Here is a 17650-nt window from a genome sequence, read left to right on the forward strand (position 1 = left end):
GGTGACCTTCAGATGACCTGCATTTGACCATGTCCCATGACCAAAACTCATCCAGTTCAAACAAATCCCTCCCAACTTAGGCCTTCAAGTGTCCCTACAAATACGGGGTGTTTTGTTTTCTCCCACTAAATTATAGGCCACACTAAATAAAATTGCAAACGACCAATGGAGAGCTTCTCAGGTTTGCACACCCAGAACTTAAGCTTAACCAAAGTCCCCAGTAGATAATTAAAGCTACTGGATGATTTAGATAGAAATCCAAAATGCCGGTTTTGGGTGGGCTGACCCTTTAAATACTGAATCTTTGCACTGAGCTCTTTCTCAGCGCTGTCATCTGAAGCCTTCATTGTGTCTATGGGGGATATAAGGCTTTTCTGTGCATTGAACGCCTACAGATTTGCCTCAGCCATTGAAGTGTTTTTTGGATCCTGAAGTCCTCCTTCTTTTATATTGTCACTACAAAGACTGGCCGGTCCCGCTACCTCTAACCTCCCACACCCAGGTGGGCTTGTGAAGTATAGCCCTGAGACTGCTTGGAGCTGCACAGTAAATCAGCTGACCTTGGACTCTCTTTATCCCTTTTGTTCTGAAGGAGTGGGCGGCGGTTCTGATATTCTGCACATGACAGACCCTCTTAGAATTCCACACTCAGGACTCAAATGAAAATGACCTGAAAAAGTGGAACTGAAAAAATTATTCCGGCTTGTCTTTTATTAAAACAGAACCCCTGCCAAAAGCACAAGGACATGAGCTGCTTCTTCTGCAAAACTCCAACCACCAGTAATTCTATTCAGTGGCTATTGTGATTTACATGCTCCTGTCATACTGTGTAGCCGGATTGATAACATCACATGTATAAGGTATAGGGCCAATGGTCCAACTCTGACCTTCTTGTGACAACTGTAAACGTTTATATTTAGGTAACAGACTGCTATAAAACTTGATGGTTTGGAAGGAGTAGGAACTAAACCTAAATAAGAAACAGTTGTGAGGTTCAATTTTGCAGAAAGGACAGGCTGGCTACTAGGATTGAATGAACCCTGTGCATGCGCAGGAGCTGCGTCATTCCAACCTAGTCAACCAATGAATAAACTCCTGGGTACATATGCAGGGGTTGCATTATTCCGAACTGATCAATCAAGAAGACTGAGTTTCCCACACCCGGAAGAGGACCAGGTGAGGATGCCAGCACCCCACCCTGAATGTTATCATTGTGATGAATTTGACAAAAAATCTACAGTTTTGAGTTATCACTGATAGAGAAATAGAGGGGAACATTTCAATGGAACGCCTCTTCTGGTTTTATATTTTCGCTAGATCCCCAATGGTTTGTGAAATCAAAAAGTGCCACATTCCAAGGTTTAAACAAACCTAGTCACATCATATCACGTGTTTCGCAACGTTCGAAAAACTTTGTATTTTTTCGAAAAAATAGTGAATTATGTGGCATTATATTTACCTGAAACGCGTTGAGATAAAATGTGATATTTTGCGTTGACAAATAACTCTATTTTTGGATATGAGGTCTTTTTGAGCAACTATATTTATTAGGCGGGTAATAGCTGGAATGTGTATATACACATAATTATATATATATATATATATATATATATATATTATGGAATGTATGAAAGTTTTATACAGCGTCTTTAATTTTAAAATTTGTGATCAACAAATTAATTCAAACTTTTTATTAAAATGTTGTTTATTATTTAAGCCACTACAAAATCTCCACTAGAATTTACACACACCTCTTCTGATAACAACATTCTTAGAGTTTCCTCGCACTTTCTGTTGTGTTTTCAGTAGCGAAAGTAACAAGGGTTGTCTCCTTGACGTCTAAGGTAATCGGGGTATTTAACCAATTTTATTAAACAAATTTAAAATAAATTAAAAACTGAACCCTAGGTAGATCTAGAAACATATGATTGCAGCCCAATAAATTTGAAGACGCTATTAAATGTATTTTATAAATATAAGCCATGTACAACTCTAAATTTATCAGCCCCTTTCATTCCCTGTACAGAAAGGCTGAATCATAGGAAGAAGAAACAAAATAATCCAAGAAATATGCTGATAGAAGAAATCTGAATGACAGTTAAACTTGTCAAGTCAGAGGACAACCTGTGCTGATAGTAAGTAGGTTGACCATCAGACTGGGGTAGGAGTATGAAACAAAAAGACTGCAGGAAAAGTGTCTGAATATTGAAGCAATATTTGTTTTTTTTATCTGTTCTTGGGCTGTTTAATTTTTTGTTATTATGATGTAGGAATTGATAACGATATGATTGATCTTTGCACAGGCTTGTTACACAAGGTGTTTCCCATCTCTTCAGTTGCTGGTATCTCGCAGTCCCGCAGTAGCTGGTTGATCTTCCAGTTTGGAGGGAAGTGTCTCATTATAAAGCTTCCATTGAGACTTGTTTGTGTGACATAGGGAAACCACAGCCTAGTATCCGTTTGCTGATGGATTTACAAGCTGCTCGGACACCTGTGTAACATGACAGATCTCAGCAGGGACAGCGGCTCTCCGACACTCTCACTGAAAGCTTGCAACAGGTTGCTGGAGAAGACAGAACTCAGGGTTCTGCTTCATTCCCAGCCTAAAACATCATAAGACAGATTTATAAATATTGATATTTTGTTGCGCTGATTGTTTCTTAATTATTTTAGGGCCCTTTTAGACCCACACTGCAAAACTGCACAGCAAACCACTACGTGAGCAACCACATTTGGCTGTGGCTTCAAAGAGCAACCACTCAGACATGTTGCTTTTGAGAATCACGCTGTTGCCTGCTAGCTAGAACTTTGTACAAAAAATGATTCCCAAGAGGTTGGACGTAGGTGGGGTCGAATTTGAAATGGACCCTGGTTTGGAGAGTCATAAACAATTGTTATGTTTAAACAAAATGTAGTTGTCGCCTTTTTCATCCTTTGTTGCATCTAATTGCTTTGGATCTGCAGTCTTTTTGTAACCATTTCTTTGCTACATGCACCCACCAGAGGTTGCATTTCTTTGGATGGTTTCTTGAGGATGACCACAGTGGACCATGCCAGCTTAATTTGTTTGGAAACAGCAATTTGTAGTTTTCGTCTGGAGGGTGACAAATCAGGGAGGGATTTGTTGTCACTTTTAGAAGTTTTGTTTTTAAAGCAGTGAATCCAACATTCACTGAAACATTCCCTGAGACTCTTCCAGGTCCATATGTTTTAATGGCAGAATTTGATCCTCCACTAGGAAATATTTCAATAAATGTCCAATTCACTGCTTTATAAATGAACCTCTTAGTGTCTGAATAAAGAGCTTCATGGAAGCATCATAGGGCATTCTGATGCAGATTTAAAAATGTTGAAATGGCTTTTGTAGTCTTATATAGTTTTTACGAGATTTTAATGTTTGGGTTTAAACAAAATTTAGGAAAATTGTGACACTACAGAAAAGAAATGAAAAAATAGCGAAAAAAGGAAATCTTATATTAATAAAAGAATGAATAAAATTTTCATCTCTTTTTTTTCTATCTGGTGACATTGCAGAATTTTGCAATATTTTTCACTTTTATTTGCAGTGACAATGTTCACAAGGACCAACAGAGAAGTGAATCTCCTTTAACTTAGGTACATCAATATAAACCTTTCTCCACTGTTTCAATATTTAAAAAAAAATAAAAAAGTGTAGGTTTTTCTTATGTACCATTGGGCTGATTTTTGGACAAAGCTGCAGCACTGGAAGGACGAGGTGGCCAGGCGGAAGCCCCAATTGGTAGCATCTGATTTGCTTGCAAGTGAAGAGAGAAAAGTAGAAGACTGAATTTGCTCAGGTTAAGTATTCCATCCATCTTCATTTCTATCATCATGTCTGAGGATTCATGATCTTCTGATGGTCTGCACAGTAGCAATCCTCAGTGACAGCTGTATCACCTCCTCTTATCTGCCCGCTCTTATCTAACACGCTCATTAAACAGATACAGATCTGACAAACTGACAGACACCTACATCAACAGAGGCAAGGGAAATCTATTAGTGAATAATTACAAGGATCTGGAAAAAAAACTTGTCAGTTATTTACACTGCAAGCTGCCCATGCACAGTCAGAAGAAGCTCATGACAGTGAGTCAACATACCTACGGTTTAAAATAATACTAAAGGCCACTGTATGACATTGTATGACAAGTATCCAATCCTCTTACCATCTGATGCACAAGATGTATAGATTAACAAAAACTCCCCTGACTAAAGCTACATTCACACGTCAGATGATTGTTTCTCGAGACGAATGGTCCTACTTGTCTTAGGCAAAAATCTAGCATGTGCACCGAGGTCCCCCAACGTTTTTTAATTATGTATGGGCAGTTAGGAATGGTTCCTGCGCTTTCCAATAGAGGAGAACATAGCAAGGCGTCTCTATCTCATCCTCCCCATAGAGAAGAACAGCGCTGTGTGTAAAGGGCTCCTTCCTTCTCCTGTCACTGCAAACAATCACAAATCTGATGTCTTCCATATGTGTCTCACATGCTGCAGATCACAGTAGGAAGGTTTAGTACTGTCAAGCTGGGAATTGTTAGCCGAGACTAGGTATTGCCTGGTGTTGATTGACAAGCTACAAGCATGAGAGTGGCAACAAAGCTCTGAATTCTGGAGTAGTTCAGAATTGTTGCCACACCGCTCGGCAACAGAAATCGGTGGACTTCACTGACTGTATTAACAGGAATTTTTGCAGGGAGCATGAAAGAAAACTGTGTAGATGGTTACAAAACTGACAATGGTTATCTTCAAATACATGTAAAAACATAAATACACACTCATTTTTGCTCAGTCCCTACTTTATATTAGATCCTGAAAAATGGACCAGCAGGCTTTGGTTGAAGTGGAAATTTTTTGGTAGTCTTTAATTCTCAGCCTTTTGTACCCTGCAGTTGCTTGATCTTTGGACCCTGCATCTGTCATGGGAACATCTCCACCATCATAACATAAAAAGATCTTTTCAGACTCAAAGGAAAGCCACCAAGATGATGAAAGGAGCCGATGTCATATTAGCCGGGCCATAAAACAGAGCAGTGGGGGCGGCAGCAAGGAATAGGTTAATGGATCTGGGGAGTACAAGGAGGAGCAGCAGCATCTAGGGCCGCTGGAAGATACTCCTAATTATTTCTATCTCTCTGTGTCTGGGTCCAGCAGGGAGTGGGACAAAAGAGCTCTTTGTGCTCCTGTATGCAGCTGGTGGAGCTAGCCCTCCATGCCACTGCACAGAACAAGAGCAGGTGGGACAACAGTTCGAACCCTTCACTTCCCAGCAGTATCAGAGCACCCATGGCCCGAGGGGAGCCTGGTGTCTCCCAGTTCTGGTGGGAAAAGGGACCTGGTTGTCAGACCTAAATGACATCTGTCAAAAAAAAAAGTACTCCTCCTACAACTTTATCCTCATGTACCCAAACTTCCCCAGCTCTCCTTTTACATGCAAACCTCCAGTCATGACACAGTCAATAGATTTTCAAATCTTTAGTAAAGAAGTAGACTCTGTACTGAAACTATTTTAGGAACTGTTTAGTATGCTAAACAAAATCTAATTTTATTCGTTTAGTCCAGCTGTTTCTAACTAGAGATCTCCTGTTGCAGGGATTATTTCTCCGATTGTTCCTCTTGAGATTGTTAGAGGGTCTTTGAGTGGTGCTGGATTGATCTTCAACCTGTGCTGACCATCAATATAACGGGGACAGTTTTCCGCTGACATTGCAAAGGGTTTCTTCTTTATTGACCACTAATGTAAGGTGGATCACATTACAAATGGCTGCCAATGTAAAGGGGCAACATCAATGAGCTTTACTGTAGGGACTGTTGACTTATCCAAAACTTTAACTCCCTTGTCAATTTTGGGTCCCTTGTGTCCCATTTAAAGTGCAACTTGCTTAAAAAAATTTCCACACCTTGCCAATCCTGGCTGTCCTGCTTTCCATCTATTTTCTTTATGGGGCTTCCTGTTACATCCCACACCACCATCTTAATGATCTTCCATCTTCATGATGTCTCCCAATCAGGTTATGTCTTTTCCGACAGGGCCTCCATATATAAAACAAACAAGCAATGATCTCACTCATGCACATGTGTTAGATTGTGCCCTAGTTCACCTACATTTGAGAAAAGCCCTGATGATGCAGTGCTCGATCTCGGGCATGTCTCCTGGGGTATGTGACATGAGTATCCCAGGAGGCTGCAGCTTCCTGTTCAGAAGGTGCAGGAAATTAAAAAAAAAAGTTTTAAAATTTAAAATTTTTTTTAAAATGTTTACAATCTGGTGATAGGTGCAGAGACTGTCCGTTACTTCCTGTACTGTTAAAATGAGGGGATACCACCCTATAAATACCTAAATCTTTTCTTTGATGGGTGTTCCTGCAACAGGTTGCACCATTGGCAAATTTCCCTTCCATTCCTTTTCTGGTGACAACTTACAATCACGTATTTTCATTCACTTTGGTCACATATGGAGAGGGTGAGCAGTGCAAGCAGGGGCACATAAAGCAGTAGTAATCTGACGAAGGCTCCAACTCTTCACTGATTAAGACCTAACAACAAAAAAAGTTTTGCCATTACGTACAAGTACTTATAGTCAACCCTATTCCTTCTTCTTACAGTTACAATCCCTTTCCTCATTTTATAGCTGTCTCTGTCTCGTTAAAGAGATTCATCCTATCTGAATGTCCTGATGACAGGAGTTTGCACATGTGCCATATTCTTTCCATTTTTATATAATGTGATCAGTAGATCTCTGGAGAATGTACAAAAGGTTTTTTATTATTCATCCCGGATTGGTGCTTCTCTAAGAACTTGTAACTTGTAACAGTTCTGGGTCCTTTTCCTAAATCAGGGACTTGTAACAGTTCTGGGTCCTTCTAGAAACAGAAACAGGTGTATTTATTTAAGGATCATGTGACAGTTTAATGACTCACAGGTGCACATCGTCCAACTAACTGTGTCTGCAGAAAGCAATTGGTTGCAGAAAACAGCAAATAGAGAAAAAGTGGGAATATTTAAACACGGTCTTTTTTTTTCATTTTTTATTTAAAATTTTTACTAAGTAAATGACAAAATTTCCTCGTACCTTTTTTTTAGTTTCCACTCACCCCTATTTCAAATGCCACAGAGACTTTTAAGGTATCACACTCAACCTAAAAGCATTACATAACCTTTTATTAGCCATAAAGGTTTAATTTTAACAACAAACCTAAATACAGTCAAATTAAAAATTCCTCCTTTTGATTGTGGCAATATGTCTTGTTAATTGAACGTGTTTTACGGACGACAAGGCCTGCTTCGGGAGTAAAATGAGATATTTCTAAATACATTTAGTATGTTTTTGGGTGTAGAGGAAAGAATGCTGGTTTTAAATGTCTTCTGAACCTAATTCCCCAAAAGACTCACTCTGGAGAGATGAGAAAGAGAAACCAAAAGCTGAATTTGTCCCAAACTTAACTTGTAACAGCTTTCCTGTATGTAATTATACACAATCACTCGGCTACTAGTAAGGAAGTATTAACTGTTAATAAGCAATAGCCTTATTTTTACTTTTTATGACTAATTATCTATAATTTATTGATCCATAATTAATGTCTTTGCCTATTTTTGCCTTTGTCAGTATCCCCAATTCCCCTGAGGAAGCCTAAACTGGCAAAACGCGTTGAGACTCGGGATCCAGTCTAATTGATAATACACCTGAATGCTCCAATAATTTTGGCAGTTGTGTTTTGTATAGCATCAAGTCCTTGTAACCCTTTAGTCATTAAAGGTTTAAATAGGCTATTGTTTATTAACATTTATGTATGCACTACAAACTCACCAAACAGTTTCTGATATTTGTACAACTGTTGTCTATTTTCAATAATAATCACACATAAACCGATAATCACTTCAGGGCTGATATCAGACGAGAATCTGATGTGTGTACAGCGCTTGTCTGACATCATTCATGGATCATTCATGCGATACAAGTGAATCATTCCCACCATTCTCCCCTCTCCGTAGAGCAGAACGATGCTGTATGTCCAGCACTCGTGCATTCACCTTTTAGTTATATGTCTTTGGAAAGGATCATGAAAGGTCCTTTCCAACAGCTAAGATCTAACGTGTACATATCCTAAGGTTGATGGTCAGTTATCTGAAAATGTTGCCAATGTAGTGTTATTTTATAGTGCTTATTGACATTTATTTGATGAATAGTGTACCTTCCAATAGGCACAACACATTTACCTTTCTTCAATATCAGCAATAACACCCTGAATTTATATTGGTAAAATGCAGTTCTGTATGGCATCCATCTGCTCTAAAGCTTTGTGAAGTTTTGATAAGGTTCTCTTCAGTTTTGTAATCCCTGCCCCTTGTATTATGCACAGAACTCGTTAGGATTCTCTTGAGAGCCCATTTAAATGATAAAAACAGACTGAAATATTTCAGCACATAAGCCAGAAGCAGAGGGATGATCATTTGGGTGGGAAATTGTGAATGAAACATGCGGACGCTGGTAGCCATGCAGGGTGACCCCGATGTGGGTATTAATGGAGTGAGAGCAATCTCTTTTTCTGTCCAGGATCTGCTACAGAACTTCGCAAGTGCCGTTGATACTGAGCAGACCGCCCTCTGCATCTCCATGGGAAAGCCAAAGCATTAAAAGCTTTTTACTACAACAATGAAAAGTTTTATATATTCTGTAAGTTGAAAAAAAAAAAAAAAGCTTCTCGGAGGCCCGCGTTGTATTATCATGTATGAGGTGCTAGCTGTAGGACATGCCAGCTATGCTGGCTGTAGGACATTGGTTTTGGTTGATGATAGAACTTAAACCCATTTTAAGAAAAATACAAATTGCAAAGCTTGGCACCTGCAACCTCTGAACTGCTATTTCTAAAAGCAGAGCATGCTGAGCAGTTTTGTAATCATTAAAAAAAAACTTGTAACACTACTTTGAATTGGTACATGCAGTAATAAATTCCTACTTTTCTCCAGATATTACAAATAGTCTGTAGTCTGAGCCAAGCAAGGCATTTATATTGGCCATTGGACTGTATTAGATTTTGTCATCTTTACGCAGTGAACATGTGCAGGCGAGGTGGCAGCATAATAATATGGACCAACTTTTGTTGTATAGTTGTAAAAATGTCTTCAGGAAGGTTCATTGTTATTATTATTATTATTACACAGTATTTATATAGCGCTAACATATTACACAGCAATGTACAAAGTCCATAGTCATGTCACTAAAGCTGCGTACACACGTGCAATTTTTGTCGTTGGAAAGGATTTTTCACGATACTTTCCAACGACAAAGGACTACACGATGCATGAACGGTGCTGTACATACACCACAGTTCTGCTCTATGGAGAGGGGATGGGGAGAGCGATGGAGCGGCACCCTGCTGCGCGCTCTCCCCCTTCCCTTGCATTAGGATTGCTAGTCGTTCATCGCTCGTGGATCCGCCAGGACGGATCCACAGACGATGAACGACGCCGACTGTACACACGCCAGATTCTCGCCCAATATTTGGCCGATGCCGATTATCGGGCGAGAAAAATCTGACGTGTGTACGCAGCTTAACTGTTCCTTAAAGGAGCTCACAATCTATTGTCCCTACCATAGTCATATGTCTTTTATAACTAAGGACAATTTTTGAAGGAAAGTTGATTAACCTCACTGCATGTTTTTGGAATATGGGAGAAAACGGGAGAACCCGGAGGAAACCCACACAAACACAAGGAGAACCTGCAAACTCCATGCAGATAGAGTCCTGGCTGAGCTTTGAACCTGGGATCTAGGAGTGCTGGGAGTGCTACCCACTGAGCCAACCATCCATGAACTAGTTGCACTGGTTGAACAAAATACCAAATCCTTTGCTGCATAGTTCACAATCATGTACATCCATGTTTCTTAAACAGGGTTCTTCTAGAGGTTGCTATGAGTTCCTTGAGTATGGAGCAATTCATGTCTCTCCGGACAGTACTACTACTGTCAGCAATAATCTTTTTTGCTATCTGTAAGGGCGACATTCTTCCCACTTGCCCCTAATTCTTCCCCCTGACCTCCACACTAATATATTGTGACATGTGAATTTAGTAATTATAGCAGGGTTTTCTAAGAAACTACTAAGTTATATTATGGGTCCCCCCAATGTTAAAAAGGTGGGAAACACTGATGTAAACTATATGGCCAAAGATTAACACCTGACCATCACACCTTTATCCTAATTCAATATAGAAGAGGCGCCTCCTCCATATTCAGTGATTATAGTTCTATCACCTTGGGGCTTATACACCACCCTTACCCCCATCCTCCCCTCATGCAGTCATTTCGGAGGGCTTGTAGTGAGTGAAGAATTGTAGGAGAGTGCAACCATATTGTATCGACTGTAAATATCATATTGTATCGACTGTAATTACCCCAGTCTGAAAATGTTTAAATTATTATTTTTTTTAATGTATACTATTTAATGTACAGCGCTGCATAATATGTTGGCGCTATATAAATCCTTTTTTTATTATTAATAATACTAATAATAATATTAACAATAATAATTATTACCCATGAGTACCTTTACATTACCTTTTTGCATTTTGTTTGGGGTCATACACAAGGTGTGGCTTCACCTAAGACAGCCTCCACTGCTGTGGCATTTTGTTCTTCATATATGATACCTTTACCCCTTGCCTGCTGGAGTTCCAATTCCAAAGCCTAGTGACTTAACACAGAGTTGGCCCCTCTTTGTGGCTGTAAAACTTTCCACACCTTTCCAAAATATTTTTGAGGGCGTGTGTGGCAATTGGCACATATTAAGCCAAAAAAGCATGTATGTGGTCAGGTACTGATGTTGACCCGGCATGCAAACAGAAAGAAATTTAGTAGGATTGGAGTCAGTGTTCTGTGCACTCAGAACCCTTTAGACCAAGCTGGTCAGACCTTGTCTATGTGGAGCAGACTTCGAGCACCTGATCCCAATACCTTTCAGTGGCATCCTCTTTTTTTTTTTTTTTTAAAGACAAATTTATTTCTGGAGTTCAGCGATACTCCCAGGCCTTGAGCCCGGTGGATATGGTTGACCAGTGCTTCCTCTTTAAATTATAGCTCACAAGTTAATCAGCATCCAAGGTCCAGGTGACAGCTATGCCTTCAGGTCACAGTTAGACAGCGGTTTGTTTTGCCTTTCAAAGCAGTTGTGTTTCTTATCAACTTTCCTAGAATCTGACATGCAAATGGTCCTTTTGCATACTGGCAGCATAATATAACATGCAAGGATGTTCATGCCTAAACAAAGACGGTGTCATATATTAAACAGCACTGGTGTTGACATGTACCTTATGTCCACGCATGAATATGAGAAAACTTGGTATTTAAACTCCCTGCTGGGGATTAAAGATAACTGTCAGTGTTGCCCACAGAAGCCAATCACAGTGCTGCCCACAGGAGCCAATCACAGCCCAACAGGCACCTTTCATTGTGTTTTATGGTGACAATAAAATGTGGTTCTTGTGGGCACCCAGAAAAGTAGAACCTCATTTCTCTAATAAAGAGGGACAGAAGAGAGAAATGGCAATTACCAGTGCTCCGCCAACTAGTGGGCATCCCCTGCAATTCTAGTTATGCACTTGCAAACACACATAGTAATACACTAAACACACACAATACCACACCTATAGTACACTAAACAGGAACGTACACCAGCTCTCTTGGTATCCTCTTACCCAAGCAGCTTGCTTCTGCAGTGTTTCCTTCTGGCTTCTCTCCATCAGTCTACGGCTTCCTCTGCTTTCCTCTCCATTCACTGGGAATGGAGCAAAACCCAGAAGATGCTTCAACTCCACTGATATGGCCAATTACAATCAGCCCATGCAATGCTGGCAGTCAAATTAGGGTAAGAGAGGGCACAAGTAGCACTAAGCCCCTAAAAGGGGCAGCAAATACCAGGGCTATTACTTTGTTGGGCGTCACTTTGCCTACAGGTGTTGCAGGGGCGATCGTTACACTTCTGATTGCAACCTGCCTAGCCGTAGATTGGCTACATTGGTTTGCATTTTTCAGGCCTAACTTTTTTTTTTTACATAATCCTTTCCTTGGGTGACAACACTTACTCACTGTAGTGTATCTATAAGGGCAGCGTTGTCATCTTAGGACAGGACTAGGGAACATCCACCTCTTTGCTCATCTCCCTACCATGAGCCAAGGTGACCTGGGATAGGCCAGAAATAAATAAAAACATGTACAAGAACACATCACAAATGATTTCTGGCATGACCAGCATGCATTATTTTTCTTTTATTTAACAAGTTTACCACAATATTTGCAATGCCATATTAAGCTGATCAAACAGAACAAATTAGAGAAGTTCATGGTTAAGGGTTTGCATAGACATAAAAACTTGTCAGGTTTTTTTTTTTTGACAAAGAAACCAGTCCGGCAGGAACTGTACTTTGATCTCCAGTCTTATCAGTTGTATGATCGCTCATCCTGACATCAGATAAGTGTTTCCTCCAGAAACAATGGCTGCTGTTGTATTGGAGCAGTTGGCATTTTACCAGGTTTGATGTGATAATTATTGGGATTATATGAAACTTATTAGGATAGGTGTAAGAAGCCCTCATATCCTGTGCCTCTATTCCAGTGGAATAAGATTAGAACTGCCCGCACCTGGCTTGTCCTATGTTTTCACTTGTAAATGCAGGCTTTGTTTTCAGTTATTTGTACCATTTTGTCTCTTTCTTTAGGATGGGAGTCCCAGCTTTTGGAAACAGGATTTCTAGGAATCTTTCTGTGCCCTGTTTGGACTTTGTCACGGGTACCTGAACGAACACCTCCATCTGGCATCGTCATCTGGGCATTTCGCTGGCTAATCTTCCGCATCATGCTTGGAGCGGTAGGTGTTGAAAGGTGCTGTACCGCACCCATTCTTTTTTGTGACAAAGTACAGTATAACAAGCACTTCTCAATAACACTAAGGCTATATACACATGTCACATGATTATTGTCCGATATGAATAGTCGGGCTTGTCTTCAGCTAGAATCTGACATGTACAGAGGTTGCCCAATGTCGTTTATAGATCCATCCTGACAAATGAGCAACTGATGATAAAGAACCGCAATAGAAATGAAGGAGGGGGCTGCTCGCTCATCCTCATAGAACAGAACAGCGCAATGTGTACAGCACTTATTTGTTCATCTGTCAAAACTCTACTAAACTCTACTGGAGACCAGAATAATAGAGGTCCTTGCCCAGGAAGGCTATCATTTCATTATTCATGTGTTCATTTTTCTTTAATGACTTTGGTAACATAGAAGCCCCTCCTAAACAGTGGAAAAATACAACCGCAGCTTACAGGCTGCAGTAAAAATGGCAAATAACCCTCAAAGGCTGTGAAATCATCATCCATTGTACAACTTTCTGTAAGTATTCTGCTGCACTCCATAAAGTTATAGGGAACCGAGAAAAAAGAATCTTCAATACCAGTTACAGGTCTCCTTGCAACCTCGGAACAGCTTGATATCTGTTGCTGCAAAGGTTGCTTTAAATTAGTTGAAGGTTGAAGGGAACCTGGATACAGACAGCCATACACTTTAATTAGTGTCAAAAATTAACCATATAGAGGGCATTCTATTTTCCCATCTTAGTTTTCTTCATCCTTTCTACAGTGCTGTATGGCTCCAAGGTGGCCACCATACTATTATTATTATTAATATTATTATTAATAATAATAAACAGCCAACATATTACGCAGTGCTGTACATTAAATACTAATAGAGAATCAAATTTCCCCCCCAACAGATCTTCCTGTTCCCTGACCTTGACCTTTAGGGACACCATCAATATAATCCAGTGATCATAGGCATCAGAACTCTGTATAGGCCCCATTGCTTTGCACATATGGTGATGCTTACCCCTTTCTGGAAATTTTTTTTTTTACTACCTTTTTCATCCTTTTTATGAAACCGTCATTCCAACTTTAAGCCTTACTTGAAAATGTATGTGGCAGCACAGTGTAATGATATATTTCAGGTAATAAATGCAAATATTATTGATTGTCTTTTAATAGAATATGTAAATGACCTAAGTTATTTTTATGTTTTGCTAGGACTAACGTCTAAACAGCTTTGTGTTGCACAACCCACAGTCAGTTCCATATTGGTATATGTGGCTCTCAGTGTTACTTGTTACACACCTTAATACTTGCAGATTTAGGAGGGTCTCTGTCACCGTCTTGATATTCAACCCACAGTCAGTTATAGATTGACTGGTTATTGATTATATTTGTCTCTCCATCCTTCTCTCATTACAAAACCCCCAGTCACTTGTAGATCGGTCTTGTTACACACCACAATCACTTGCACTAAATCTACGTACGCACGTCAGATGATTCTCGTCTGATATTGGATGAGAACCTGGTCTGTGTACAGCGCTCGCTGTCCATCCTGGCGGATCCGGGAATGACGGACGATCATAATGAAAGTGAAGGGGAGAGAGGCCAGCAGGGTGCTGCTCCATTGTTCTCCCCACTTCATAGAGCAGAAAGGCGCTGCATGTACAGCCCTCGTTCATGCATCGTAAAGATCGTGAAAGTTTCTTTCCAACAAGAATTATTGCACATATGTACACAGCCTTAGGTAGAGGTGGCTCCTGGTTATGCTTTCTATATGATCCACATTCAGTTAAGATTGGTGAATGTGTCTACCTGTCCTTCTTTCGTTACACAACCCCCGGTCACTTGTAGGTTGGTAGATGTGTCTTGTTACACACCACAATCTTTTGCACGTTTTGTCTTTCTATACAACTCGAAGTTAGGTGCCATTTGCGGCTCTTTGTAATGCACTTGTTAGCAAACTCCATGACCAGTTGCACACAGTTGACATGACTTTCAGTCACTCTCAACTCGCAGTAATTTACAGGGTCAAGTAGTTGTGTTTCTCGGTCTCCAAATGATATCATAATGAAATCGCCAGCACCACAATGGCCAAAGCCAGACATTCGCTATGAGCCTGTGTGCGCGAAGGATTCTGGGAAACGGCCACTATTATCATAGGGACAGTAATTGTAACCTGCACACTCATGTTACCAACTATTGTGCCAGCACTTGGCATGAAGACAGAGTCCACACTTAGCTGAACACTGAGGCAATCCATATCAGAAGGTATAGTGTGAGGCTTTTAATCCCACATGTTGTATGTATGTGTTTTTCCAAGATAACAGGAGATTAACCTACAAAATAATAAAATGGTAGAATACAGAGGGTTTGTCCCGAGCTGCTTTCTTTGGCTCTGTTGAGGTGCCTTATCTCCCTGAGCTGCTCTGGTATCAGGCCAAGCAGATGTGTAATCCTATAGGCTTTCTTTAGGTGCAAAAGCAAAGGTTGTAAAATCTGGCATTAAAGAGAAGCAGGGCCACCTCGGCATCGCAATACAAACAGAACTCCTATTCCAGAACAAAGACGGCACCAGTTCCCCCTTCGCTTCATGACCGACAGCTCATCTACCAAAATCTTCACCCAAGAAAACACTTAACACTTCCTTGACTGGTCGAGCTTCTGCTGCAGCCATTAAAGCTTAACTCCAGTCAGTGTTCTAGTTTCCTAAGGATTTGTATCTCTCTCTGAGATTTATGCAGCCCTGCTAGAATGTTCAGCAAGCCTGGTGACCTGACTTTTCTCTGCTGCAGGTTAGCAACACCTCCTGGTCACCTTTCACCCCCAGGCTGTGATTGGACAATATATGAGCAGCAACTAACACAATACCAAGCAAACACATTTAGGACATATGCATTTACCTTACCTGGTTGACCTCAAAGTCAACCAGGTAAGGTAAAGAAGGCAGAAAGTCAAAGTCACTTTGTATACAGAATGGTTGTACATAAGAAAGGTCACAAGGTTGGTAGGCATTCTTACCTTCCCTTTACATGGGGGAGCACTGTATGCACTGTTTTTTAGGGGTCTCCTCCCCTAGAACCACACCGATCACTTAGTTGACATCTGACTAATCCAGCTGTAGTGAACACCTGCGCTTGTTGAACATTTTAATTAAAAACCTAGACATGAATATGGAAATGTCCTCTACCCCCCTTCATTCTTTTTCAGCTATAACATCCTTCACTTTTCTAGGAAGGGTTTTGTACAGGATTTTGGAGCATGCATGTGGAAATGTGTACCTATTTGACCAAAGGAGCTTTTGTCAGCTAATAAATGGGCTATAAACATATATATCCTTGGTCTGACCAATCAGAATGCTAGGAATATAATACCTAATAATAGGAATACCTGACATATCAGAAAATCAGAAATGTAACATTTCCTTTGCTTGACCAATTAGATTAACTGAAATAAAATTATTCTGTATCGGAATACTAAGACTATACCTATTTTGTTGTCTGACCAATCAGAATACCTGGAACAAAATTTTTCCTCAGTCTGACATATCAGAATACCGGAAATATAATTTTCCTTGGCCTGACCAATCAGAATATCTGAAATAAAATTATTCCTTGGTCTGACCAACTGGAATACCAAGAATATACCTATTATTTTGGTCTGGCCTTATTATTTTGATCAGAGTACAATAAATAAAACTATTCCTTGGCCTGACCAATTAGAATACCTGTGATTTTACTATGCCTTGGCCTGACCAATCAGAATGACTGGAATCTAACTATTCCTTGGCCTGACCAATCAGAATACCTGGAATATAACTATTCCTTGATCTGGCCAATCAGAATACCTGGAATAAAACTTTTACTTTGCAGACAGATCACCCCAACAGTTTATTCAAGGGCAAAAAATTATTCGGGAACACAGAGCAATTGACCTGCCTCCACTAAAGCTGATCTTTCCCTTTGACATATTTTTTCCTTTCACATAAACTGAATTTGTTCAGGTTCTCGGATGATGTTCAGGATCTCGGATGAAGGTCACCCCACTTGTTGACCCCTGTAAATTAGAGGTGCCATCTTCTTGTCCAGGAGTGCTCGGTGACAGGTTTGTAGGGATGACGTTGATCAGGGTGGGATGGGAAGAGCATTAGCTGGCTGTGTAATCCCCACGATTAGGAGTTTGTGATTGATGGCTGTAGTGTCACTGTGAGCCAAAACACTTGCACGTTTCCTTCTCGCACAGGATAATGATCCTGACAGGCGCTATAAAGAACGGCTGATGCGTGAAAGCAAAGTTTCCTTCCAGGCACATGTGCACCTGTTTTTTTGGGGGGGAGAAGTTTTATGATTTGTGTCCTGAGCCAGCTAAGGCCTGACACATGTACGCAGACCTTGGCTGTCTTTCCACCCTGACCCTCTGTCCATCTAATATTGTAGGTTGGGGAGGCAAAGAGTCTTTTCAGTCCACTAAGGAGAATAAGATTTACCTTTCATCATTTCATCTCCCGCCAGTGACTGCCTTGCCTGAAAATATGAAAATGAGTCCAGTTGCAGACAGAGTAAAGTGATCAAACTGCAAACTGTAGCTATGTAACAAATCATTGCAGCAGGGCCTGATCAGTGCCAGACCTTTGTAAAACACGGCCAAAACCTACACAGGCACCAGAGGTACAGTATTTGGGGTGTGGAGGTGACTGTGGTCCAGGAGTGTAGTATATGGAGTGTGGAGGGGCCCTGCGGTACATGGGGTGTGGAGGGACACTATGGTACAT

At 40.5% G+C, this 17650-nt stretch overlaps 2 protein-coding genes across 2 annotated transcripts in view; both read left to right on the top strand.

The window, feature by feature from the left end:
- Window positions 1–12841, top strand: part of LOC140334753 (lipase maturation factor 1-like) — a 57086-nt gene extending 44245 nt beyond the window's left edge. The window contains exon 5 of the mRNA XM_072416992.1: window positions 12736–12841. The gene's annotated coding sequence lies outside the window, so the exon portion shown is untranslated. The remainder of the gene's footprint in view (window positions 1–12735) is intronic.
- The window catches only part of LOC140335099 (lipase maturation factor 1-like), a 160806-nt gene continuing 155907 nt past the window's right edge, over window positions 12752–17650 (top strand). The window contains exon 1 of the mRNA XM_072417480.1: window positions 12752–12884. Coding sequence (XP_072273581.1) covers window positions 12873–12884 — 12 coding nt within the window. The 5' untranslated portion in view covers window positions 12752–12872. The remainder of the gene's footprint in view (window positions 12885–17650) is intronic.

The sequence above is a fragment of the Pyxicephalus adspersus genome, chromosome 7 (assembly GCF_032062135.1).
Source record: "Pyxicephalus adspersus chromosome 7, UCB_Pads_2.0, whole genome shotgun sequence".
NCBI lineage: Eukaryota > Metazoa > Chordata > Amphibia > Anura > Pyxicephalidae > Pyxicephalus > Pyxicephalus adspersus.